This window comes from Puntigrus tetrazona, chromosome 23, assembly GCF_018831695.1.
Source record: "Puntigrus tetrazona isolate hp1 chromosome 23, ASM1883169v1, whole genome shotgun sequence".
In the NCBI taxonomy this organism is placed as follows: Eukaryota; Metazoa; Chordata; class Actinopteri; order Cypriniformes; family Cyprinidae; genus Puntigrus; species Puntigrus tetrazona.
Genome location: NC_056721.1, coordinates 9,344,745 through 9,370,938, shown reverse-complemented (window position 1 = coordinate 9,370,938; position 26,194 = coordinate 9,344,745). Strand labels below are relative to the sequence as shown.

The 26,194-nt window shown below is 39.2% G+C and overlaps 1 protein-coding gene across 9 annotated transcripts in view; it reads left to right on the top strand.

Moving 5' to 3' along the window:
• camta1a (calmodulin binding transcription activator 1a) overlaps positions 1-26,194 on the top strand; it is a 300,932-nt gene that overhangs the window by 145,778 nt on the left and 128,960 nt on the right. For all 9 annotated transcript variants that reach the window (XM_043225259.1, XM_043225261.1, XM_043225258.1 and 6 more), the window contains one exon: positions 23,453-23,588. In XM_043225259.1, the coding sequence (XP_043081194.1) occupies positions 23,453-23,588 (136 nt within the window). The remainder of the gene's footprint in view (positions 1-23,452; positions 23,589-26,194) is intronic.

The window sequence follows — 26,194 nt, the reverse complement described above, 5'->3', positions numbered from 1 at the left end:
AATGGTTTTTGGTATGGGTATCCATATGTGGTGAAATGTTGAACTATTGATGAATTATTCTCTGAGAAAGACTTGTATTCAAATGATATTAGGAGCCCTTTTTCATGTTGACCGTTAACCTGGGTCACAGTCTACTCAGGAAGGAATTGGAGAGAAAGAGAAAGAATGTATTCTCACAGTCATCCATGCATGCATAAGTGTCCCAGGCCTTGTGGTGGGAGGATTGCGTGCAGAATGGACGAAGCGGAGCTGAGGAAAGGTGGCAGGGGACTGCTGGAGGCTCCTTCATGAGGGCCTTTGTGCAGTTGTCTTAGGCAGCCTCTAAAATATTGTCAGGATTTAAAAAAATTCACCAGACATTTTCTACTGTGAACACCATACAGGCTAGGTCATTTTGCCTTGTGACATTTTAAATTACTGAAATAAATAAATAACCAAATGACCCAACATTGATGGATCCCACTATGGGAGAGTTCCCATAAACCCATGCGCTTGAATAATTCAATTATGTATGCTTGGGCAAAGCATGAGGATGTATGGGGACATGTAATTAGTTGTTATTTAGAATTAATAGAGGTTTTAGTTCTTATTTAGTGTTGTTTTGTTGTAAATAGTTTTTCGTTTGTAGTCACCATTATGGTGATTAGTATTCCCTCTGGTTGGAAACTTGGACCTTGTTCAATTTTAATTACTTCTCTCCCAACATGTGCAATCGTGTTATAAGGGTGGTAGTATTTTATGTTTTAGTACATAATTGTATTATGCCATGGGTCCCAATCAAATCACAAGTGGGTTTCTTATGTTTAATAAGGAACTAGTGCCACATGATAACTAGTGTCGCATGATACTTCTGGAATGATTTTAATATGCTATTTAGGTGCTGAGGTATTACTGGTACTTATTGATAATGATTCTTATTATTATCAATGCTGAAAACAATTTTTATTTTTATGGAAATCATGTTTTTTCCATCACTCTTAACCACTGAGAGTGCCCAGGGTTCATTGGAAGTGTTGACTGCACCACACTGCCCCTCTCTGTCCCAGAATCCCCTCTGCTCAGCATGGGCCAAGCTCTGGACTCCCTCCTCTCCTCGACACATCTGCTGCACAGCTGGAGGAGGGCATGGGTTGGGCGTCTCCCGTCATCTCTAACGCATCAACGGGATGCAAGGTGGAAGCAGGTGAACCACATATCTGGGATGGAGAAATAATTTCCTGTGCTGCAGATCAATGCGAGCCATTAAGCAGCTGTACGCCGTACTTTAGTAGGCGGGGGAAAACCAGCCTCTTGGCCCATATGCTTCCTGCAACTCCTATCTATCAGGGTGTCAGAGCTGCCATGCTGCACTCACTCCGAGCAGCAGGCAAGGGCCAGACGCAACAGGAGGTCCTTGTTTGAAAAGACGCCTGACTCCGCCAGAGATGGAGAGATGGATAGCGGAGCATGCAGAGGGCCAGAGCAGATCTGTTTACAGAGAGCTGTCCAAATCGCCACAGCTAGTTTGTATTTTCTCTGCACTTTCCCTTGACTTCGCAGACTTGTTGACATTGAATGTTTGGGCCTCAGCAAACCAATACTTAAACTAATTAGCTGGCTAATTAAGGCAATTTTCCAATTCTGGGAGAAATTTGGGTGACTTCAAATGTAAATCTCAGCCAAGTGGATAGATAGCTCGGAGATTGGCCGTAAGTGAAGTTAACTGCAGGGCTGTGCTTGGCGTTTTCCCTCCAGTGGCTAATTGATTTAGCATAACAAAGCATGGACTGACATTTATTCATCACCGTGGCATTTGAGAATGCTTAAAATGTCCTTCCTCCATGTTAATGGTGACACAAAATGGATTTGGTATATGTGTGTGTTCGCTGTAGGCAGTACGGCTTTTTTTTTTTTTTTTTTTTGAGGCATTGAATACCTTCCCTCTAGAAGTCCCTGACTGCTCATAGATCACTTGACACTTTGTAAAGGTCTGATGACCAAAATGTTCCCAGCTGCACATTATAATTTAGTGACTAAAAGTAGCAAAGCCTTTCCCTCCATTTGCAGGGCTCTATAAGCATTGATCTATTAAGTTTATGTTGTGCGCTTTCAAGTGGCTAGCTCTGAAATCAAGTTGGCTGGGAAGAGACGAGCATTAGTAATCCATACCCTCCAAATGAGACTCCATTAGCATAGCACTTCTGTTTGCACCTGAAATGATTGGTTTGCAAGGCTGCACCAGCCATGGGGAACCTTGAGAGTCTCTTTCTTATGGCTGTTTTATAAAGAAGGCAATAAAACCCCCAGGCAGAGAATTCCCAATGTGACCAAGATCTGTTACTACGACCCACTAGTGTTCAACATCTGAGAGAACTGATTCAGGAAACAGAGAGGATGCAAGTGTTTATTTTGCCAAGTTTTAAGATGAATTGTACACATTCAACAGTACAGCAATATATTTTGCTCAGTGAAACAGATTTTCAGTATCAAAAACTTTATCTGCCTCGGTGGTGCTTGCTCATGTTTGGTGCAAAATGTTAACTCTAAATATTAAGCGCTGGCTCATGTGACTTATTTAGGATACACATACTTTTAATTTTCTAAGCAATCTGAGCAAAAGAATCCATTTGACCCTTTGCTGGGTTCTGTCTTAATGGGTTAGTTCATCGAAAAATGTCAATTCTGTCATCATTTCCACATGCTTACAAGTTTCCTTCTTTAGTGCAACAAAAAAGAAGATATTTTTAAAAGAATGTTGGAAGACTTTAATAATATGGACAACAAAAAATAATGTTTTTGTGAATTTAAGTTATTAACCAAACCTGACTTTTGCCATCCACTTTTTAGTGTGCTTTTCCAATGTAAGTTGAGAGCACAAATGCTACATTGTGGTTATCAGGTGACTTATAAGAGACACAAGGTACGCAGAGTGGATTGTTCCCTATTTCCATTTTTTTCCAAGAAAAAAGGCAAAATTCTTTGCACTGTCACAGTGCATTCCAGCTCATATTAGAATGAAATCCAATCATTTAACATTTAATGAGCACATTGTACTAAAAATCACGTTGTTCACAGAAATCTCATTCTTTAGCTCATTCCTATGGGACATTCTGTAAAGCTTGTCTGAGTTTGCAAACAGTAACCAAAGCCGAGCTCATCGAAAGCAAAATTATTTTTCTGTTTTTCAGATCTGATCTGTAGTTCTTCATTTATGCTTTAAATAATGAATATCAAAAAGGTTTGCTTCATGAGGAATTTTGGCAAAAATTAATGTCTTTTTCATGCAATAATGTTTGTTCTTTGTAAGGTATTTGCAAAGTCTTTTGGCTTGAATGCATTAGTTATTGTTTAGAAAGACCCTGGCAACCACTTATGATACCTTAGCATCAAGGAACTTAGCATAAGCATTCTGCAAATCAAGTTTAGCTTTCAACTGTGTAACATACCAGGCAGTTTAGATCTCTCTTTGTATGATGGAGTGACAGAGAATAGGCAAAAGCTGGCCGCTCTATATCTCCATTCATTTCCTCTCCATAATTAAATAGTCAGCTCCATGTAGTATGGAATCCATTGGCTCGGCAGATGTAGCGCTATGTTAAACTTTATGCCACTTGAAAATGGTTTTCAAGTGCATTCAAGACTGAGATCACCTAGCTGTAAAATGATCTGTTTTATGGTGCCATTATCAGTGCAGTATTTTTTAAAGATGCAGTTCACTACACACTCACGGAACATAAGAAAATGTGAAGAAAGGGATAAGGCACTGACTTTCATTGTGTCCTTCATAATAGTCCAATTTTTAATGCCTCAGAAATTTATTAGTGATACACTCTTTAAAAACCTGGCGTGGCGTTTGCCTGAACCAAACGGTTAGTTAATGACCACAGTGGATGGCCCCCTTTTTTCACGATAAATGTTGGTTTCTAAAACCTACCTCGGAATCTCTTATTGTAGATGTTTAACTGTGGTTTTATGTTGTTTACTGTTTCAGAGCCAAAAGATGAAATCGATAGTGCCCTCCATGACATCAAAGTCAAAGTATAAGAGAAAGATGGATAGTGAGAGGAGGAAAATAAGCCGGACATGGGGGCATTTCATTGTGGTGGTCTGAATGTGACTAGTGTGTTCCGTTATGTTGTTACATCCTTCTCACAGTACGGCCCTCTGCCAGCATTGATACTCTGTGTCTGGCAGCATTCCATCATCTCCGCTGCTCTTGTACACAAGGACCGAAGTCACCAGCAATGAAGAGAGAGAAAGTGAGCGAGTGTGTGTTTTATTCCTTATGTCCTTATTTTGGGTCGCAAGGGAGGGGCTCTCTCTGCTACTCAGCATAGACTGGCTGGAGTCTATTGATCAGACTGTGAGTTCTGCCAACAGAGAGAGAAAGGCAGAGCGAGTAACGACAGAGCAAAAAAAAAAAAAAACAGATAGAGAGAGAAATGGGGCAGAAGAGAAAAGAAAAGGGGAAAAAGCAACAGAAAAGTAAGGGAGAATAAAGCCGACCTGGCTTTTTTGTCCTGCCAGTATAGGAGAGCTTAGATGAGTTTGTTTAATTCATCACTGTCTCACATTCCCTTGGACACCACTGGGACTGAGCTGTTCCTGAACAGGGATGCTGTCCCTTCCCAGAATGCTTTTGTGTGCCTTGCCATTGTATGAGGGACTCAAATCAAACTCCGTAGAAAGTTTGAGTTCTAGAGAAGTAGTAGATCTTTCAGCTTCTTCATCAGACCTCAAAACACATCTATAGATTACGAAACCTGACCTTCTGAGGTCAAAAGAGCTGACCTTTATTCATAAAGATGATTCATAATGTCTCCCAACAGCGTTTGTCCTCAAACTAGAAGGTAAGATGCAGGCTTCTGGGTGCTGGAAGCCACTGCGAAGAGGCTGAAAAATGATGAGATGTATGAAAAAGATGAAAAAGATTTACTCCCTCAGGGAGAGAAAAGCAGTGTTGAGAGTGTCCCTCAGGACCAAAGCACAGCTCAGACTATAAAACATAGAAACCTATGAGCTGTCTTCTCACACATATTACATGGAAAGGGCGGTGGGCTGCGTCTCAAACCAAGCACAGAGGCTTGAACCTTGAACTCCAATTGATGAGGTCCAGCGGCTTTACATGCAACCATGATATAGTATTACGCAGTGAGCATATTTTATATCACGTGTGCTTAGTTTGAATATTAATGATTAAACAGCAAAAAGAAGGGAATGCATATCTACTTGATAAAAGGGGATATTCATCTGGAATCTGGAAGAACAGTTGTAAAGTGGGAATATGCTTGGGGGGTGAATCAGCGGATACAAAATATTATAAATTGCTGTGGTTATGGTCTATACGCTTCAGTTTAATCTGCTTGGGATGATGAATTATTTTGGTTATGAATCCAAGGCGAAGCTAAACATAGCACTTGCATGAGGACTGTTGGAACATTTGCAGGAGGCTGCGATGGCTGAAGCCATTAGTCAATAAATTAAAAACTAATTAGTTTCTGCTTCTGTGCTTTATTTGAAGAGTTATGCTCAGGTGTAATGAAAATGTATCGCGCTGTTGATTAGGAGGTGGAGGAAGATTTCAAAGAAGAATTTTGACCCTGAATCTCACGTGGTGGACTATCTAGATCTTGTAAATGCTACACGCTTGATGACCAGAAGAGGCAGTAATTTGTAGAGAAGGTTGATGATATTATTATTATTATATTATGTCTTTCTTGAGATGTAGTTATTTTCTGTCAGTGATAAATAGTAAGTGCAGAGCACTGTTTTAAGATGTCATTTAAGTGTTGATTGTTAAGTGGAATGGTCAAACAAAGGGTGATGATGAGAACTGGAGAACTTGGTCTTTTGCCCCATGCTGACCCTTCAATCACACTCCAGTCAGCATTTCATTCATAATCAGTGCTAATCAAACTGAAGAAAGCACTTAGGCGCTCAACAGACCAAATCTGCCACTTCTCTATATCAACAGCAGTTGTCTTTCATCAGTAGCACTAAAAGTTCTCCTAATATATTCAATAATAATGCAAGGCTATTGATAAACAGGAAAAATATATTTTTTGTATTAGCATTTTTGCTTTTAAGAGTCTATCAAGACTGGACACTTTTACTTCAACTACTATACTTTAATGAAATATTAGCAGTATATTATTTGCATGCAAAAATGTAGACAAAACTGCTCTTAAGTAGCAAAATGCGTTTAAAAGGATAATGACATAAGGGAGACCAAGGTAATTGTATCAGTACATTCACCAAATTCTTTACATTTAATTTTTAGTCAGGGTAATGCATGCAAATCTTTATGTGCAGATTTTTAGTTTAATTTGATATATGAGGGTGTACTGCGTGGGTGTGTGTATACTTCATGAAATCTGTTTGTCTGTCTGTCTATTTATTTATTTAAAATGTTTTAAAAGGAAATGAGTTGAAGTTGAGGGAGGAGTCAGAGTGTTATGTTAAATATTATATTTAAATATTAATTTTAAGATGTACTTGTTACAGTTTAATGATACATTTTAATATTACTGTGGAATATTAATTAACTTCATGTACTTTATGGTTTGGTTTGGGATTTGGCTTAGGGTTACTTGCATGTAATTATGCATAATTAATTTTAATCATAGTGGTAAGTAAATGTAATGTGTAACAAGGACACTTTAAAATAAAGTGTTACCAAATATTTAATGCTGATATTAAATTGTTACAATTCATTCCGGTAGTTGTGGTTTTTATTTGTTTTTTTATAATTATTAATTTATGTTTATTTATTTACATTAATACAAGTACCAAATTGAAATGTATTTTTATTAATACTTTCACAACCCACTCCACTGTTATCCTCTGGTTGTGGGGTAGGTTAAAATGGTACTCTTTGCTCATTTACAAAGCTCATGGATATGTTGTAAACATCTGAGAATTATATCAAAGTTTGAGATAAGTATTTATAGATACAAAAGCAAAAAGTGTTGCAACTATCCTCAATGTCTTAATAATATTTTGCCCGTGTGTAGTGTGCAGTTATTGTATTTGCCAGCAGGGGCATACAGGGTCAGTGTGATCGGCCAAAACTTGACCTCTTGGCTGAACTTTTTAGCATGTGGTTATGGGACCAGCTAGAAACAGACGTTCAGAGAAATCATACATTAAACAGGTCTCAATCTGCCAACCTCAGCCTGCATTAGAGTGTGACGGATGATTTTAATCTATGCTGTTTAAGTGATTGTTGGGATGAATGCAGGTGAGCCATCAGTGAGCCTCCACCTTTCCTGACAGGCTCTCCTCCACAGCATCCTGAGTCTCCCAGTGCCTTTGTGCAGCCTTTTTTGTGGCTGTACGTGACCGGTTCAAACAAGCCCCTGGCTTAACGCGTCAAGTTTACCTAATAGAACCAGACTGCCTTTCTTTCTCACATCATTGTGCGCGAAGCACGCCAGTCAGCCGTCTCGCTTTTGTGGTCGGGCAGCGTGGAGGCTATTTGTTCTGTCCGCCGGAATGAAGGGTCAGTGGAGGAGGGAGAGCAGAGAAAATTGGAAACACAGGCACAATCACAATGACAGCAAACGACGAGAGCGCTAGAGAGAGACGGGAGGCCAGAGAAGAGAAAGAGGGACGACAACGCGAGGTGAAGGGGTAGAGACTGACAGATACCGGAGAAGGAGGAAGGGTAAGAAAGTGACAGAGGGAGGATAAAATATGGAGAAAGGATGAGGACAATGAGGCAAATCAGTCTCAGCTGAGGGCGCAGGCAATTAGAATAAAATGAGCTGGACCTTGGCAGAGGCCAAGCCAGGCAGGGGCTGATGGGTGAGAGAGAGAAAGGATGAGAGCGAATATCCTGGTGATTAAAACTGAATGATTAGCCCAGTCCGTACGCACCATGAGCGCGGTGACGGGGGTCACCTGCACCCTAAAGGGACAAAGTGTGTCTGACAGTAATGAGATCAGGTCTGCTCAACTCCCCATTGGAGCTCCAGTAGCTTTAACAGCTAACTTTTATCTCTGCACCTCAACGTTACTCCATATGTGACATGTTTCCTTTTAATTCCATCTCATCCTTGAACCTTTCAAACCATCTTATGCATTGAAACAGAAGTTATACTGTTTCACCACTGTCAAAATTCTCTGCTTACAATACAGGAAAAGCCATGTAGGCAGCTGCAAAAGCTAATCGGCTAACTACAAAGAAGCTACAAAAAGTTTTGGAATTATTAAGATATCAAGGCAGCATATATTTGATTGAAACTACTGTTAAAATTACTAGTTATATTATAATTATATTATATATAATTACTAACTGAGTTTGAGTGTGATGTCACAGTATCCATCCCTTACTAAAACAACAGCTGAATAAACTGCAGACAATAAGTACAGTGGCCAAACTCATGCAAATCGGTCATTAATATTGCAGACAGGAAGGACGCTGAAACAATTCACAGTGGACAGGAAAATAACAGCAGCAGACCGCCACAAAGAACATGGCTGGCCTCTGGAGAGGACCCCTCATAGGCCCCATGTGAGAAATGGCTTTGAGTGAAAGTTGCTGATGTGGTGTTGTGCCTTCCTTTGTGGAGGGTCCGAGGGCTGAGGCTGGTCATTAGTGGCGAAAGCGCTAAGCTAACTTGAACAGGCCGAGCTCTTTTAGATCTCTGCTGCTCTGGGGACACAAATGGAAAATCAGAGCATACCCTAACAAATGGAGCAGCATGGTGAGGACTGAGTGCAGCCTGCCATTCAAGGAGTCCGGAGGGGACAGCTCCATCCCAAAGGCCCTGCACTTGAGTCCCCATTTCTTTCTTTATCGCTTTGCTTTCATTCTGTTCCCCTGGACAAAGATGGGCCACCTGTAGAGTCCTCAGAGCAAAGAGCATTTCTGTGAAGAGCTCTAGTAGCTCAGTATCATTACAATCATTCATTGAAATGGCTGTTGTACATATGATAAAGGCAAGCACTACAATTACTATTATTTGTTTATAGGGTATGGCATTTGAGCAAAGTCCATAGAAAATGTAACCAAAATTTTGCTTTTTTTTGTTAAAACCTGCAGTTGTAACCACATGGCAATGTAGATAACACTCAGAACACTTTAGCAACTGCATAGTAATAACCAGGCAAACATCCAAAACCTTCTTTGTGTTGGGACGATGTGGTTTTACAGAGCAAAGCTGCTCACAAATTCATCATAAAATGTAGAAATCAGGTTTCTCATGATATTCACCCTTGGTACTGAAGACATAGATACTAGCAGTTACAGCAATTCGAGATCGGCTCTGAATTCGAAGGTCCTTGAAGAAGCCTAGTCATATTCTCAGAGTAGATAGAGAAACCACTCTCTCAGGGGTTAACTTCTCACTTCTCAGATCTCTGAAAGAGCTTTGCTAAAGTTGAGCTTCTTGGGCACTGGAGCAGTTAATCAGCTTCTCCCTGTGACGTCTTTGCTGCATGGGTAAAGATATCATCATGTCTTTTAGAAAGAGCCAGCCTGGCTAACACTGGTTCACACAGATTCAACAGGCAATCATACAGAACAGTGGGAAGAAGAGAGAATGATAGCCTAAGACAGTGTTTTTTTTTCCAGTTGTTTGCTTTTAGGACTCAAATTTTAACATAAAATTTGAGCCAACAAAGTACCAAAATTGTTTATTGTATGAAATTATGCAAAAAAATTTACATAATTGTGCACTTACTTTATATCTACCTTTTTAAGATCATGACCCCCCAGTTGAGAATATCTAGTCTAGGGCTTCTGACAGCCAATCATTCCCTCCACAGCCAGCAGCAGTAGCTGAGCTCAGCCTGATTGATTACGGAAAAACGGTGTTATAGGGATCAGTGTGAAGCAGTGCCAGGGATAAATTAGTGAAGGTCAATATTTGAATGTTTGACTTGTTTATACATAGTGATTTAGCAGATTAAGATGAAAACATTGCACATTTTCCCTAATATGTGTGATGAAGTGCTTTCTGCTCCAGTCTCTCTCCGTCTGTCTACCAATTTTTTTGTCTCTTCCTCCCTCGCTCTCTTTTGCAGAGGAGGGTAGTATGTGTCCCTCTCTGTAGACTGAAGGCCATTCATAAATGAATAAAACTACAAACAAAAAAATACATTAAAACGGTCACCGGATGCCCATTTTACCCAAGTTGATATGATATAGCATACTTTGGTAAAAATTTCTCCATTTCTCCAAACACCTTCTTTACCATGTCAAAATCAGCTGTTTTCATCAGGTCATTCTAGTCCATGTTGCTTTAAATGCTAGTGAGCTCTGCTGACACCACCCCTCACTTCCATAAATTGACGAGTAGATAATAAATATGTGTTGATGCCCTATTCAACTGCTCCAGATTTGTTGACTCAAAAGCCATCTTGGAATGTTCAACTTGACATCATTCACCATAGTAATCAATGAATATTCAAAGATATAAAGGCATATAACATGCTGTTGTAGACACACACAGTCAATGGGCTCAAAGGTTCACATTATATTATTAGGAAAGGTGATTTGCAAAGATTCAAATCAACCCTTATACTTGCTTCTTCTGCAGATAAAGCTGGATCACGAATGATTTGACACATTTTGGCAAATTGAGAATCGGGTCATTCCCTTCAAAATTAAAGAAACCTTAAAATCCTCTGCATTTTCAGATGTCGGGAGTAAATGACAACTGTTATATTATTACATTCAACAACAAAACGCCTCGATGATCCCTCGATGACCCCTTTTATTTTAAAAAATACACAGTGAAATCAGATCATGTATCCTTACCATAACTGCTAAAAAATAGGACTTATTACAGTTATTTTCTTTATTGAAGCATGTAACTTTGTAATTGTTCCACAACCAACTAAAAAGCGCAGGTTTAATTGTTTTCTTCAATAACAAAGTTTTACTTTTTTAAATATTCAACAGTTCTGTGATATAAAGCTGAAAGAATACTGTTAATGTTTTTTTTTTCTCCACAGTTTTTTTTCAATAGGAACGCTTAACACAACGTTTTATCCATTATTCACTAGTTTAATGTGCCAACATTTAATCCATTTTTTTCCATTATTCATCAGCTTTATGTGCCAACAATGCTGATTAGCATTCATAGATAGACTAACGGATTATAATGTTGGAGGGGTGGTGTTTCTTGTTTCAAATGGGGGCCTGACTAGAAAAGAACTTGACAGACTGTAAATTGCAGGCAAAGAAGCCAAAAGAGGGACTGAACAGGCCAAAGAGACCCACAATGAGACAGAGAGGTCAAGATGGCAGCAGTACATGTGCTTTGTGTGCATAAGCCAAAAGGGCATGAGCTAAAGAAATAGAGGAGGAAAAAAAGCAATCCAGCTTGACTGCAGTGAAGTTTGCTCAGTTTATTGAAAGTAGAGAAATAGCTATACCAGACACCTGCAGAGCTGTATCTGACGGCTGGCCACAGACAAACCTCCTACTATGGTGCGTATGCTCAGACCGCTCCATCAAACCTTAGCTCCTACCTTATGAGTGACTCATCATTACTGTGTGCTTAAAGGCTCAAAGAGTTCAAGGCAATGTGGGGACAAGGCTGCTGCCAACCAGCGTGTCTCGAGTCCCGCTGCTCCTCGCTCTACTGGGCGTCAGGTGGAGGACAGGCGGCCGGCCTGCTGGAGTGGCTGACAGTGGCGGTCAGCGAGCCCTGGGGGAGAAGACGTCCTACGGGGGGCAGATGGGGGTTCTGTGGCTCGCCGTCAGGACAGGTGGGCCGCTGTCACCCCGTCCCAGCAAGCAGGTGGCCTCTTCCCCCCTGGAGGTCACCTTCATACACAGCAGTGCGAAACCTCCTTGCAATACCACTAATAAAAACACACACAAACACACCGCTATTATGACTAGGAGTCCCAGGGGCCTTTTGTGAATAAACACTGAGGTTTAAAGAGACAGTGTTCCCAAAATTGAAAATTCTGTCATCATTCCCACCCCTTTGTGTCTTTTCAAACCTGTTCTGTTCTAAATGGCTTCCATTGCATGGTCAAAAATATAGTTATTAGGAACAGAAACAGAATTTTCATTTTTGAGTGGACTATCCCTTTAATGCTGTGTTCCGCCCCTTCACAGCCATTCAAGTTCATAACCGCTTCTCATTGTTTCCCAAAATATATCCATTGATCATCCCTGTCATCCCCGATCACACTGTTGCTTGCTCCTGCTACCAATAAAGCCTAATTAAAATAACAAAGTTCTGTCAATAAACCAGGAACAGTTGTATAATTGCAGTGTGCGTGAGGACATCATAAGCAGGCAATGTCACGGCCCTAACGAAGGAAATAAATTGATTGCAACCAGACAAAAGCATTGCTTTACGATGCCCCTCTCCTCTGACACACAAAGGCAGTCATAAAATGCAGCCAGGGGAAAGTTTAATGACAGTCTTAAAGTGTCTGGCCCCCTTTGTCACTTTCACTGCCTTCCCCTCTACATGACAATGGGAACAGCGTTCTCTTTGCTCTCTACTCAGCCTCATTAGTCGACTCTTTCCTTCTCTCGATCTCCCATTCTCGTCTGTTCTCCCTCCGGAGACAAGTGAGTGACAGGTTTCCCCCTTAAACTGTGCATTGCACTACTGACAGACATACACACACATCTCTTGCACTAAACTAATTCGTGGCGGGAGCGAGAATTGGCATTCCCACAATGCCTCCACGAAGGCGCTTGATGGCGTGTGGAGCGCAGGGCTAAATGTCAAGGAAGGGTGTTTAATTCCACAGCCCGTGATTTCATCCAAAAGCAGGCAATTTCCATCATTCAGCTGCTCAGATTTCATGGCTGAGGCTAGAGGAAGCCAACCTTTCTCACTCCCAGGCCAGAGGTGAAGATGCCAAGACCAAAGGCTGTATAAGGCCGTCCAACTGCTGAGCTGGTGCTTCTGACACAGGGCACATCCCTGTTTTTCACTCACGTATGCTGGCTTTCTCTTCCAGCTCACATGTTGTCTTATTTAAAGGGATATTTCACCCAAAATTAAATGTATTTCTCTATTTACTCACCCTAACCTTGTTGTTCCAAACAACTGAATAATTATGCAGTAATTGCGTGCAAAAGTGTCACCGGCACATTATTCAAACTTTTTGTGAAGTTGGATGTGGAAACGATTGCAGAATCTTATGTTTTGGGTGAGCTATCACTTTAACAAGCTGGAGGAGGCATCTCTGTGCAGCTCCAGTAGGAAGCCCACTGCCTGTGTGATTCTCCTCCACCAAGGAGACCTAAGATTCAAAGTTGAGGGCTTCTCAGTGGGGCTGTTAAAATGTTCTTCTCTGTACTAGAGAACTGTGATAGCACAACAGAGAACTCATCCGTTGAAAGTTAGAGAGTGAGGCGATGAGGTATATGTGCGAAGTTTCTTCAGTCACATGTCTGGAGTGATGTTTTGTTCTCTCTTATAATATGAGTTTGGTTGGAGAACACTCTGTGGGGTGACTGAGGCTGTGACTGTTCTTGTCTCAAATGTAGTGATGTGTTACAGCAGAGGACAGAGGAGCAATAACTGTTTGGAATGCTATTTCTGCATTTACTTTTCTCTCTTTCTTTTATTTTGTGGAAGCAGTTGCTGACGAAATGTACAATTTTTGTTTTTCACAGCAGCAGATTAAAAGCGCATCATGCAATAAGTAAACAATATGATGAAAATATGACAAAATGTTAAGATATATATTGATGCAATACTTATATAACTATATATTTAACTTATATAACTTAAACATAATAAATGTATATTTGAATGGTAGACCAAATGCACAGATGAACTTGAACTATTTTAGGTAATCCGAATGTGTAACTGACGATTGCTGTAATGAGGTGCTATACATTATGCGTTATCCAAAAAAAATCACTGAAAATTGTGTTGAAATAATCATAAAGGCATCAAGAATCAGCAATTGTAATAATTATTATTTCATGCTTTTATGTGAAGACAGTTGTTGTATGCTCTGTGTATTTTGTTGGTAAATCACTAGGTTTATGTCTCTCCCTCTCCCTCCCTGTAGATCTCACAGCGATTTATATCAGTTCATCCTTGAAAAAAGGGCTTTTGTTTTTATATAGAACAATCCCACGATGATCTCATGTGTGTGTACGTGTGTCTGTTTGTTTGTGCACAAGTGAATTCTGAGACACTACTGACTGAGCGCTGATCCCTGATCTCCAATTAAGTGTGCATCTCTTGTGGGGCGTGCAGGAGGGCGTGATTGATAGGTGAAAGGTGAGATAGACACTTTGATTCACTCTACGAGCCAGACAGAGATACAACTCATCTGAAGCTTCTCCAGATGACCTTAGACCCCAGACAGAAATGCACTATATCTTACAGTCTCTTACAGACCACTACACTCACTTGAGCGTTATGCATCTGAACCTAGCTGGCTGCCACTTCTTTCTTTCTTTCTTTCTTTCTTTCTTTCTTTCTTTCTTTCTTTCTTTTTTCTTTCTTTCTTTCTTTCTTTCTTTCTTTCTTTCTTCAATACTATACTTTTCATGCAGCAATACACTACAGATGAATCATACGGCCATCAATAGTTGGCTGTCTGAATGTGTAGGGTGAGGGATCGATGGCTCTGGTCAGCAGTGTGGAATGGACACAGCTCTAGGTGGGTGAGTGAAGGCCATGCCCAGGTGATCCATAAAGCCTAGTTTGACATGTGCTGTAACCAGAGGCCAAAGAACTGTCTGTTGTGTCATCAGTAATGTTGAGAAAGTCTGAGACACTGGAATTTCTCCAGTCATGACTACACTTCTACATCTCCTGTTGAAATCAATCCACAATAGCGCATTACCTTCACTTCATACATTTGTAGTGCTTGCAAGACAGAGCAGTATATTCCTTAAATTAGTCTTTTTCTGATTCTTCCTCTGCCTCTCATACTTTTTTAATTCATCTACTTACATTGTTTCGTCTTTTTTCCTGTTAATTTTTTTTCTCCTATATTTTATATCTTTTTTAATTTTGTCTTCTTATTCTGTATTTATTGTCATTTTCTTTTTCTTCGTTTTCATCTTTATGCACTTGTTTGATCCACTTCCTCTTAGTTTTATTCATCTTCAACAACTTATTTTTTCAGCTTATTTTGAGTTTTTCATCCTTTTATTTCTTTTGCTTTTATCCATTTGTTTCTTCCTGGTCTCCATTTTTTTGGTGTTTGTAAACATTGTACTTTTTAGAAATTCTTTTTATTGGATTTCATTGCAATGTTCAACATTCAAATACTAACAGTATTGACATCATTATAATATTTGCATATTGAATTGCAATAAGCTTTCTTTCTAACATTAATTTGCATATTGATTTGATGTTTTCTTTCTTGTATCTTTTTAATCAATTTTAACAACCTTTACATTGCAATGATGAGATTGTTTTGCTTTTGTGTTTATTGTTATTCATGTCCAGCAGGAAACTATTTACTTAAAACTTTATTGATATTCTTTTGCTGCTGTGCAAGCATTGGTATTTCCTTCTAAAAAATTTCTAGAAAAGGAAAAGGAAAAAAAAACACTCTAGTTCCATTAATGACATCCCTGATGTCATTTGAGGATAGGCAGTTGGCACAGTGACTCACAGGCCGCTCTACTTCCTGTTGTAAATATTCCTGGAGGAAATCTCGGTAATTGTGCATGTGGTGCTAATATATAACATGTCCACCAGTAAAGCAGCCAGAGATTGAACATGGAGCATAAAAGCCTGTGTGAATGTGTATTTTGCTCATTACTAAGCAGTCTTATGAATAATCAAATCAGCACCACAGAAGCGTTGGTAAAATTCTAGCCTATTCCAGTTCTGTGAGGTTTCCACTGCCTTGGCAGTTTTGGATTTAATTGCAAGGCTATTCTTAGCAGGAGCGCAGAAAAAGCTCTGGAGGGTTTAGATATTTGCGAGCTGCTACACGAAATTAGGCATTAAGCAATTCCCGCACACCCATGTTTTATTGATAGTACAAAGTATCCTCTTCACCAAATGTCATAATAAGTACCGGCTGCAGGAAATCAGACAGAAAACAGCACGCTTCGAGCAGAACAGAGGAGCAGATAGATCTCATTTACAAGAATTCCACTAGCTATAAGCACTAAAACGAAAAAAAACGGCAGTCGCAGTTCATTAAAATTAACAAATAACGCAAAAATTTTGCAGTGCATTTTGGGGTCAGAAATACAGTATAATAATAAGAAATCGGGTTTAGTCCTGTCAGTTTAACATATTAATTTTGGGTGATTCATTCTAAAGAAGTTATGTGTTACCAAAGTAATGCTATGTATGGTCTCATGGCTTGTATGGAAATTTTGCAGCATAAATATTTAGTTTTTATAAGCACCACTTTTTCTGCTCAGCAATTAGTGAAATATGAAAATAGCCCAAATTTCTTTATTCATTTTGATTAATACACATAAGCACGCTACACATAAACACATGTTTGTACCCATGTCTCACCGTAACTTCGCTGGTCCTCTGAGATCAAGAGTACTCGGAGAGCATTTTGTGAAACAGTCGAGAAAAATGAATTTGGTTCCCAGTGGGAGGTGCTGGACAGGGTGAGAGAGGCAAGTTTGAAGAATGAGGCCAATGTAGCGCCCACCCCACACAGACACAGCTTCCCGAGCCACATCGACCAACGCTTTGATGCCAGCCTATTCTGTGATTTATTCATGCACGCCTGCCTGCTCTTCAAAAGCTTTAATTAAAGCTGGCTACAGCAGTGTCATTCCTCAACAGAGAGAACAGCCCAGCAGGCTTGCTCGCTAACACCGTGCACCACTGAACGGAGCACCGTGTAGTCCTATCACCGATAGAGCGCAACACTGACTGGATACATTTTTAGTGGCCTTGGATCTAGATGGATATTTCTCATTCATTTCCTTATTGGAGATTTAAAAACAACTCGATTGACTAATAAACAGTATTAAAATTTGATTTAAAAAAAATGGATATATATATATTGCATATATATTAAAATAAATAATAATAATAATAATAGTAAAATAATAGTAACAAACCCTTTGGAGAAAGTGGGTAGCATTTTTACCATAAATCCACTTGTTTTCATTGCAGTCTCCTTCTATCCGTCTGTGTATCTCTCACAGGTCTGAATATCAGCCATCATAGTGAACTTCCTCCCTGCAAAGGCCCCTCTCTCTGCCATCTCTTATCCTACCCCTTAGGTCTAGAAGTGGCAAGACATTGTGCGAATCACTGTAATTTATGTTCTTTTTGAATTGTCTCTGCTTTTTTCCCATCGTGATAACCAAGCTCAGAACATCTGTTTTGTGCAGGAAGGGACGAGCGCTGGTTTACAGGCAATCAGATATTAAGGAGAGAAAGAGAGACTCTCGGAGAAACTCACCTGCCAGAGAGTTCAAATTAACCTTCACAGTGTAACATTGCTCTCCCAGCATTCCTTTGAGTGAACGGAGCTGAGAATGTGGCAAAATTTGAGCAAACAATGTTGACTGCCTTTTCTAGTGTTTCTTAATGTGAAAGTGATTTATTTGATCATATGTACAGGAAAAACAGTTTAAAATATTATTTTGCATTTTACAAAAAAATTTAATCTACTTTTGTGAGTCTTTGGAAGTGATTACATAGTAACATAATTCTTCAAAAATTATTGCTCAAGAAACATTTCGTATTATCAGTGCTGAAAATTTCGAGAATGTTTTAGATTATATGTTTTATATTATTTTTAGGAAAACCTAAAAAAGTAAAAAAAAAAGTCATAAACCTATTGGTTTGCACATGCCTTACATTGAAAACATTTTTTTTCATTATAAACTAAAACCTGTAGTTATGCTGCATATAGCCTGACCTAAATACTGCATATATACAACCTCTAGCACATGGAATTGCAAAGGAAGTGGATTTGCATCTTCTAGAAAGCCCCTTATCCATTCTTGACTGTGTTTGTGTGTGTGTGTGTGTGTGTGTGTGTGTGTGTGTGTGTGTGTGTGTGTGTGTGTGTGTGTGTGTGTGTGTGTGTGTGTGTTTGGAAAGTTGTGATGCATCACTCTTCCTGAGGCTGTCATTATGACTTGGGGGTATGTTATGCTGAATGCTGATTCAGTAGAGATTGACAGGCTTGTGTGTGTGTGTGTGTGTGTGTGTGTGTGTGTGTGTGTGCATCTATTTTGGATAGCGTGTGTTGTTTCTCTTGGGGTGTGAGTCTGTGTATGTGTGTGTATTGTTTTGTGAGTAAGCACCTGTGAGTATCTAGGCAAGCATCACTATTTATTTTATATCAGCACTTATGGTGCACATTATGTGTTTGCATGAATGACTCTGTGTGTGAGTATCGGTGTCCATGTTTGTATAAATGTCAGTTGGTGGTAGCTGGCCGTTAGAAGTGGTGTCTGAAAGCCTGATGGGTAATTGATGACAGCACATGCTCACTCCCTCCTGTGGAGCTTGGCTTCAGCCTGCTTACCTCCCTGATCTTCAAAAGCTCACTCTCTTTCTCTCTCGCTCACACTCACATATACTCACAGGTTGAGAGCAGAGAAAAACAACAAGTGTTGCATTAATCAAACAGCCTCTTCTTTCCAAGGGAATTGTAGCACTTTAGAAGAGCTGCCTGGTCTGCTGCTTTAGTAGCACTAGATCACCCAGCCAAACATTTCACCCTCTCTAATGCGTTTTGATGACTTTTTTTCAGCAGGAGTTACAGCAATTATAATTCAGATGCTTCGCTTTTGGATGCATCACGCTCAGAGCTATACAGCGGTCTCTAAACGTTTTTGGACACTTAAGCCACACTTAAAAATGTATGAATGTTATTGCATTAGAGAAGAAAATATAAAGCCAAGTGGCATTTATTTTACACAGAGATAAGCACAAGCATTCTTTTCAAGCCAAACATTTCATAAAAAGAAGTTTTGGAGTTTAAAATGATGAAACAATAGATACGCTGTTCTGAGTTTAGACAGAAAGTAAGCCAAGTGGAATCTGTTTCTCAGACATTTGCAGTGAAATTTAAACATTATAAGTGTTGTACAAATACTAATTTTAGAGCCTTTGGACAGTGTAGTCAAGAGACTTCCTACATTCTTCCAAAGAAGAAAAAACTCAAGTCTGTAGATAGGCTACATTTTATGCTTACAAAATATATAGTTTACTCTGTGGTACAATAGTAGTCACACTGTTCTTTTTCCTGCATTTATTTGATTTTCACAAATTCATTTGGAATATAATGACCACTCTAAATTAAATATGTGGATGCTATAAGCTTTGGTAAATCAAGGATCTCTTGAGGTTCTGAATGAGCCCGTGTGCAGATTGAAGGCCAAAGCTGATTATTCTCTAAGCTAACCTGTTGAGACTGAATCACAGTAAGTTGTTCTGAATAAAGGCCTTCTGCATTTCCATATTAATCTGTCACGTTTAGGCCTCTGAGACACATGGCCTCCTGTCATGGTGCTTTGATAACAAAGTAGTTGGCATTTCCCTGCAACATATAAATATGTATAATTCTGATAAGTATAATTGAATGGCTTATGTACACAGAGAGTAAGACAGAAATCTCACAGCCTAGACCTGCAGTCTGTCTCACACCTCAGAAGATGGCCATGCACTCCTTCAACTCCCTCAAATTGAAAAGTGGTGCATTAGGAAGGTCTTTGAGTGGATAAAAGCAACATCGGATAACTTGTGCTCACCACTGATAAGTAAGGTACAGAGACCTTTGACCTACAAGCTTCACCCCAATTCCACAAGCTTTTCCCAAGCTGGAGATGGCCCTGAGCCCTGTGAATTTTCAGCTCATGAATCTTTACTCATCCTTGTGTAAGACAAGGGTCCATTATAAGTTTTTATTGTTTGTTGTTTTATGTTTCTCTCTGTAAGTACATTTATTGTAGGTTGACTGTTGTCTCAGCAAACAATGAGTAAATGGACGTAGGAACAGAATATGTTTTTGAAATTAAAAATGCCCAGATTTGGGGTTTAAAAACATTTTTATGCATGGCCCTGTTGCTGGTTACTGTTATTTCACAGTAACAATATATACAAATATATAGCTGTTTTTGCTTTAAATAAGTGACATAATTCTTGTCACCAGTGTCAGTTTCACAATAAAAGGTCACTGAAGACAAGCAAACAGTTAGCGATTAATGACAGACAATAGGAATATTAGAATATTAATATTATGTTTTGATTCTGAGTTAAACCTTTTTAAAATCACTTGTCATAATTACTTTGTTGATGTATGATACTGATCATAGTGCCTCGCACACACCAATCACTCATACATGTGAGGAATAAAAGCCCAATATAAATAAAAAAAAAAATGAATCCCAATGAATTATTAAAAAAATTTACAAACCAAACTTTTGCTTTCAAACACAAAATAGAAAAAATGAATAAAAAAACAAAAATAAAAAAGGATTGCCCATATAAAAAAATAGGAAAAGAAAAGGCTTAAATACTGTTACAAATAATTTAAAAGAAAACCTAATTCTAAACTGAAAAATAAAACTAATTGAAATTCTACAAGATAAACAAATACATAAATAGATATACGTTAGAAGAATATTACTTTTAAGCAATAAATCATTAAATCCAATAAAATAAAATAGGTTTAGATCTTAGTCAAAATAGAGGGCCATCACTTAAAAAAATGTAGTAGTTACAAAATCTACCAGCAGGGGCTACTAGGACCCATGTGTACATACAAGAACAATTTATATAGGATGTAGATGGAATAAAAGGACTCTTCCTTTAAATAAGTGGGCACAATGTAACTGTGTGTTTTTGTTTTTGGAATGATGTGGTTGAAATATGATTAGGTTATTGTAACTCCTTCCTCCAGTGGCTTCCATTCCACTTCCTATCCTTGTATCTCAATCTCAATCCCACAGCAGGCATCACAGCGAGCAGATTAATGACTTAAACAGTGCCGACATGGTCCCAGGCTCACCAAGAAACCAAAAGAGAAAGAGAATGAATGTGGTTCAGCAGGAAGTCTTTCAGAATGACATTCACACAGAAGAGCCCAGTGAGTTGAATGAAAGCAGCATCAGGATGAAGATGACATGATAGAATGGGAAACAAAGAGAGAGAGATAGGAGATGGGATTAGAAGCAGAATTAATTAGTGTTAAGGTCAGCACATGACAAATTGTGGTTTTATAAAAAGCGGGAATGAAAGCGAGATGGGCAAACAGACGTAGCGACTACCCATGGCACTTGACAAATCGGTTGAGGGAGAACGAGAGAGGATTGTGCATGACAGAATTTGACTGGCATCTCTAATTAAAAGGTGCTGTCAGGGGCCACAGTGCGGGGAGAAAGGGGCCCCATCAGCCCCTGAGACTCATCCCCGGAAATGATTGATGAGCAATTGCAAGATAAACAAGACGCCCCATGAGCTGAGCTGCAAACTGATGTATGCAGTATTATAAATAAATCTGCACCAGAAAGAAATGATAAAATAAACAAGACAATGCAGGCAGACAATGACTTGCCGTTTCCAGAGAGGCTGTTTGGGTATGTAGGGAGTAAGAGTGTTTGTGTGTGTGTGTGTGTGTGTGTGTGTGTGTGTGTGTGCGCGAGATAGAAGTATAATATGTTTTCTGCCATGCTGGGCTAAAGTGATGGCTGGCTAACAGACGCTAACAGCAGCTGGTTTCATGGCTGAGACTTTGCTGAAGCGCCTGAACTCCCACACTCCCAACTCGCACGCAACAAAACTGCAGCCTCCTGGGACCCAGCCAGACTCTGCCAGCCATAGATGCACCTTAATGTGTGCGCCTGTAGCTTTTTCACTAACCGTGCATGCCCTCGCAGACGTGTGTGTGTGTGTGTGTGTGTGTGTGTGTGTGTGTGTGTGTGTGTGTGTGTGTGTGTGTGTGTGTGTGTGTGTGTGTGTGTGTGTGTGTGTGCGCGCGAATGCACGGTCGAATGCGAATGTGTGTTCTTGCGATGCCTCTTCGCTCTGCAGTTATTAGTTGTTGGGAAACATGTGTACTGTCATAAAGAGAAGCGAGCTGGGAGCTCTTCAGATGTGTACATGGTATCATTATCAACCAGAGGGCAGTGGGATGGTAAAGTGAGAATGAATTATGAATGGAAAGTTGAGGATGTTCTCGTGCATGTTTTCCCCACAGGACGTGCTCCACCGCTCATTTGCATCAGCAAGACGCTGCTAGTCGTAGGTCTATATGAAATATACGGATTTCTCTCTCTCCCTTGACAAACAAAGCCGAGTTTTAGTATATTTTAAGTTGACATGAATACAAAATTGACCCTATTTGAACACGTTTTAGAAAGGCTACATATGGTACAACTGGGGAATAAAAGATGCTAAATAGCTATTTGGCTACTTGGTAACAGTGTTTTCTTAATACACTTTTTTTCTGGTCTCAACGAATGATTCATTGCTAGATGTTTTATTTAATATATACAGAAACTTTTTTTAATCTTTCACCTTAATGCAGTAAGGCTTTGCAGACTATTAATCAATGTTAACCGGGTTATGCACTCATTTAATAATCACGCACAACAGGACCAGGAACATATATTCAGAAAATACAAACATCTTTAATGTATTAAAAATTTTGAAATAGCTAAAAAAATCACAATGTGAAGGTGCAGTAAGAAGGAATTTTTGGTCAATGGTAGTAATCAAAGGATAATCAAAATACAGTTAAATATTTATTAAATTATTATCGAGGTTTAAAATTATAGTTTACTATTTTAAATATACTGTAAATATTAATTTATTCATGAGATGCTTTATTCAAGATCCTTCAGAATTTATTCTGAAATGCTGATATGGTTTTCAAGAAGCATTTCTTATTATTACTAATGCTGAAAACAGCTTGTACTGCTTAATAATTTTGCATTGTTTGTTAAACGAAGGTTTATCAAATGAAATGAAAGAAGAACAACATTTGTTTAAAATGCAAGTCTCTACAAGTCACTTTTTTAAAAATGTACCCTTGTAGAATTAAAAACAAAATTAATCCTTCAAAAGTTTAGAGAGAGTAATGAAAACAAAATTAATCATTACTCTCTCCATCCATTCGAAGGATGGTCTAGAAGTTATGGGTTAAGTATATCCTAAAGAGCATATATATTCTTTGTCTTGTTTAAAAAATGCTAAACATATTGCAGATAGTGCAAGGCATATGTAAAGTTATGAAGCGGGACTGTTAGTCACATTACAGAGGCAATATGGGTTTCAAATTCCATTTCATTGCAACTTCTTTCATCCTTCTTTTATAACTCTGCATGGCCATGAACACAGTATACAAGTGTGTAAGGTGTGTGTGTGTACAGGTGTGTGACCCGTATACACTGGTGCACTGCTGCTTCCCTCTCTCTGCCTTGAGTCAGCCTTCTTTGTACTTCTTCCGAATGAGTGTCACAGCACTAACATTTCTCTTTCTCTCCCTTCCCAACCCCATCTTCTTTCTTTCTTTCTTTCTTCCTTCCATTCACCCCTTCTCTTTCCTTTTCCCTCATTTCTGGATCTAGGCCACAGAATGGGTCGATGATCCTCTACAATAGGAAGAAGGTGAAGTACAGAAAGGACGGCTACTGCTGGAAAAAAAGGAAAGATGGGAAGACCACGCGGGAGGATCACATGAAGCTCAAAGTACAAGGAGTGGAGGTGAGGCCATTTGTTCATGCACTGTAGCACACACAAACCCATCAACTCACTTTGGGATCATTGGGGTGCAAATAATGGGCACACTTAAGAAAGAAGCCCGCGGTTTAGTAGTTGTTGCACACGTTCGGCAAGTCCCCAAGTCGGCTCCAACTTTTTCTAGTCCACATTTGAGAATGAAAAAATATACCTCAGCAGCCCGAGTTTAGTTTTCCCTTGATAGCAAACAAAATGGAAGCAATTGTTTGTACCTTATTAAGCTCGGGATGTTTGCTCTGCTCCAGAGTGCCGGCATTAATCTTCCCCCATGCTGGGAACCACTGCCATCACAGGTAGACTGCAGGGCCCTTTTCTGCTTTTCCGCGCCCTGGCACGGCCCCGCTGTGTGTGTGTGTGAGAGCGCGCTTTGATTTATCTCCACTCATACACACGTATACACACTCACCAAACAGCGTGGGTGCTGGATCCAGAGTTTCACTCTTTTGTTTTTTGGTGTTTGAACTGAATATCTATCATTTGTATGGTGTCCTCTGGATAATTGAGCATGCTGAGGTCATGTGATGTTGTTTTGCATATGCAAGCCCAAACTCATATTATACAGTCATATAATTGACAAAACACACACACAGAATATTTGATACACTTGCCAAGACGTGCATTATTCTCTGCTTGCTCTCTCTTCATGGAGCTCTCATTAGACAGTGAACAGACCTCACTTAACAACCGAATCTCTGCCAATCATTTTTTGGCAGTGTGTTTCCTCACAGCAGATGTTTCAGAGGAAGTTTGGAGTTTCTACCGATTATCCATTAAATTCACCAGCTTTACCTCTTAAAGGTGTAGCTCCCAAAAATGCTTAGTAGAATGTTTCCACTTTTTTTTTCCAGATTTTCAAAACGAAAGTCATCATAAAAGTCTATGTAACTTATGCTCTATATTTCATTTCTTTTGGACTGGATCTTTTGGATATTATACAACTACCAAAGTTTTAAGTGTTAGTTCACTCAAAAATGAAAATTAGGCTGTGCTTTACTCACCTTTGAAGCATCCTAAGTATATTTGACTTTCTCCTTTCAGACGAATCCAGTCAGGAGTTATATTAAAATTTGCCCTGGCACTTCTAAGCTCTATCGTTGCAGTAGGTGGGTGATACCCTCTCATAGTCTAAAACATGTCAAATAAAGTGTGTGCAAACATAATAAAATGTCCCTCACATGCACACACCTTATGTCATCCACTGGGACTGCTTTCGTTACTTGAGTCAGTAAAAGTGAGTGAAAACTGTTTATTACATTTGAAATATTGATATTTATCTTACAAAAAGCATGGATTCGCTACGTAAGACCTTAATTCACCCCCCAAAGCCATGTGAGGGATGTTTTATTATAGTTACACACACTTTATTTAACGTGTTTTATACTGTTAAAGGGAAACGTCACTGCAATGATAAAGCTTTATCAAATATTTCATATAACTCCATCTAGATCTCTGAAAGAAGAAAGTCTCATACACCTCAGATGTTTTGAAGGTGAGTAAAGCGCTGCCCAATTTTCATTTTTGGGTGAACTAACAACTTTTTTGACATTATATATACAGAATATTGAAATATGCTTAGAAGAAATTGCCATTTCAGTCTTTCTACTTTAAAATGTTTAATTCAGTGTGTTACTTTTAATCCTTTTAATATTTTAGAGTAATTCATTTAAAATCTTGAAGTTTATTCACATTTTTGCATAATCACACTCATATACAGGACATGCAGAAACCAACGATTAGTATATTTAGTAATTTTATATTCTTCGCACAGAGCTATATCTAATGACGACTTGCTGTGCTTTTTGTGATACTTTTTTGACAGCCCCTGGCAGATGTTGCTTGGATGATTTTGCATCTCTTTTTGTGTACAGATTAATGAATGTCCGTCAATAAATGATGACAGAATCTTCATTTTTGGGTGAACTGTTCCTTAAAGGACATTTACAATTGTAAAAGTTTCTCAGTGCATCAGCCAGTAGAGTCTTGTAAAGTTTAGATATATGTGTGAAATGCTGCACAGATCTTTATAGGCCTCTGTCATCTCTGATGTGTCCTCTGACCCACACACATACCGAATTCTTCTAAAAGATCTCGTTGGAGCTGAGAGTTAAACTCACTCAGTGAGCTGAAGAAACACTCAAATAAACCCCTCTCTCTCTCTTTCTTTCTCCCTGTCTCCTTCCTTTATATCTCTCAGCCAGCACCGCCTGTTGTCATCTGGCAGGCTTATCCTCTAACATGCCTCCATATGTTTTTTCCTGTGTAAATGGCTGTGGCTTACAGTGGGCTAATTTCAGAAGGGTGGCAAGAAGGCTTTGGGTACTAAGGTGGACTCAGCAGAAAATTGCATGTCTGGCAAGCAGAGAAAAAAAGAGCGCACAGTGAGAACACTTCCTAGCTCACAGCAAGCTTGAAGGGATAAGACAGAAGGAGATGTTTAGAGGAAGGTTCAAGTTGTTCTTTTCCCCACAATACAATTTTAACCAGAAAATGCTTTGACCAGCTTGACATTGTGATGGAAGATACGGGAACATTGCCTTTAAATTGTTTGAAATGGCAAGTGGTTGAGCAAA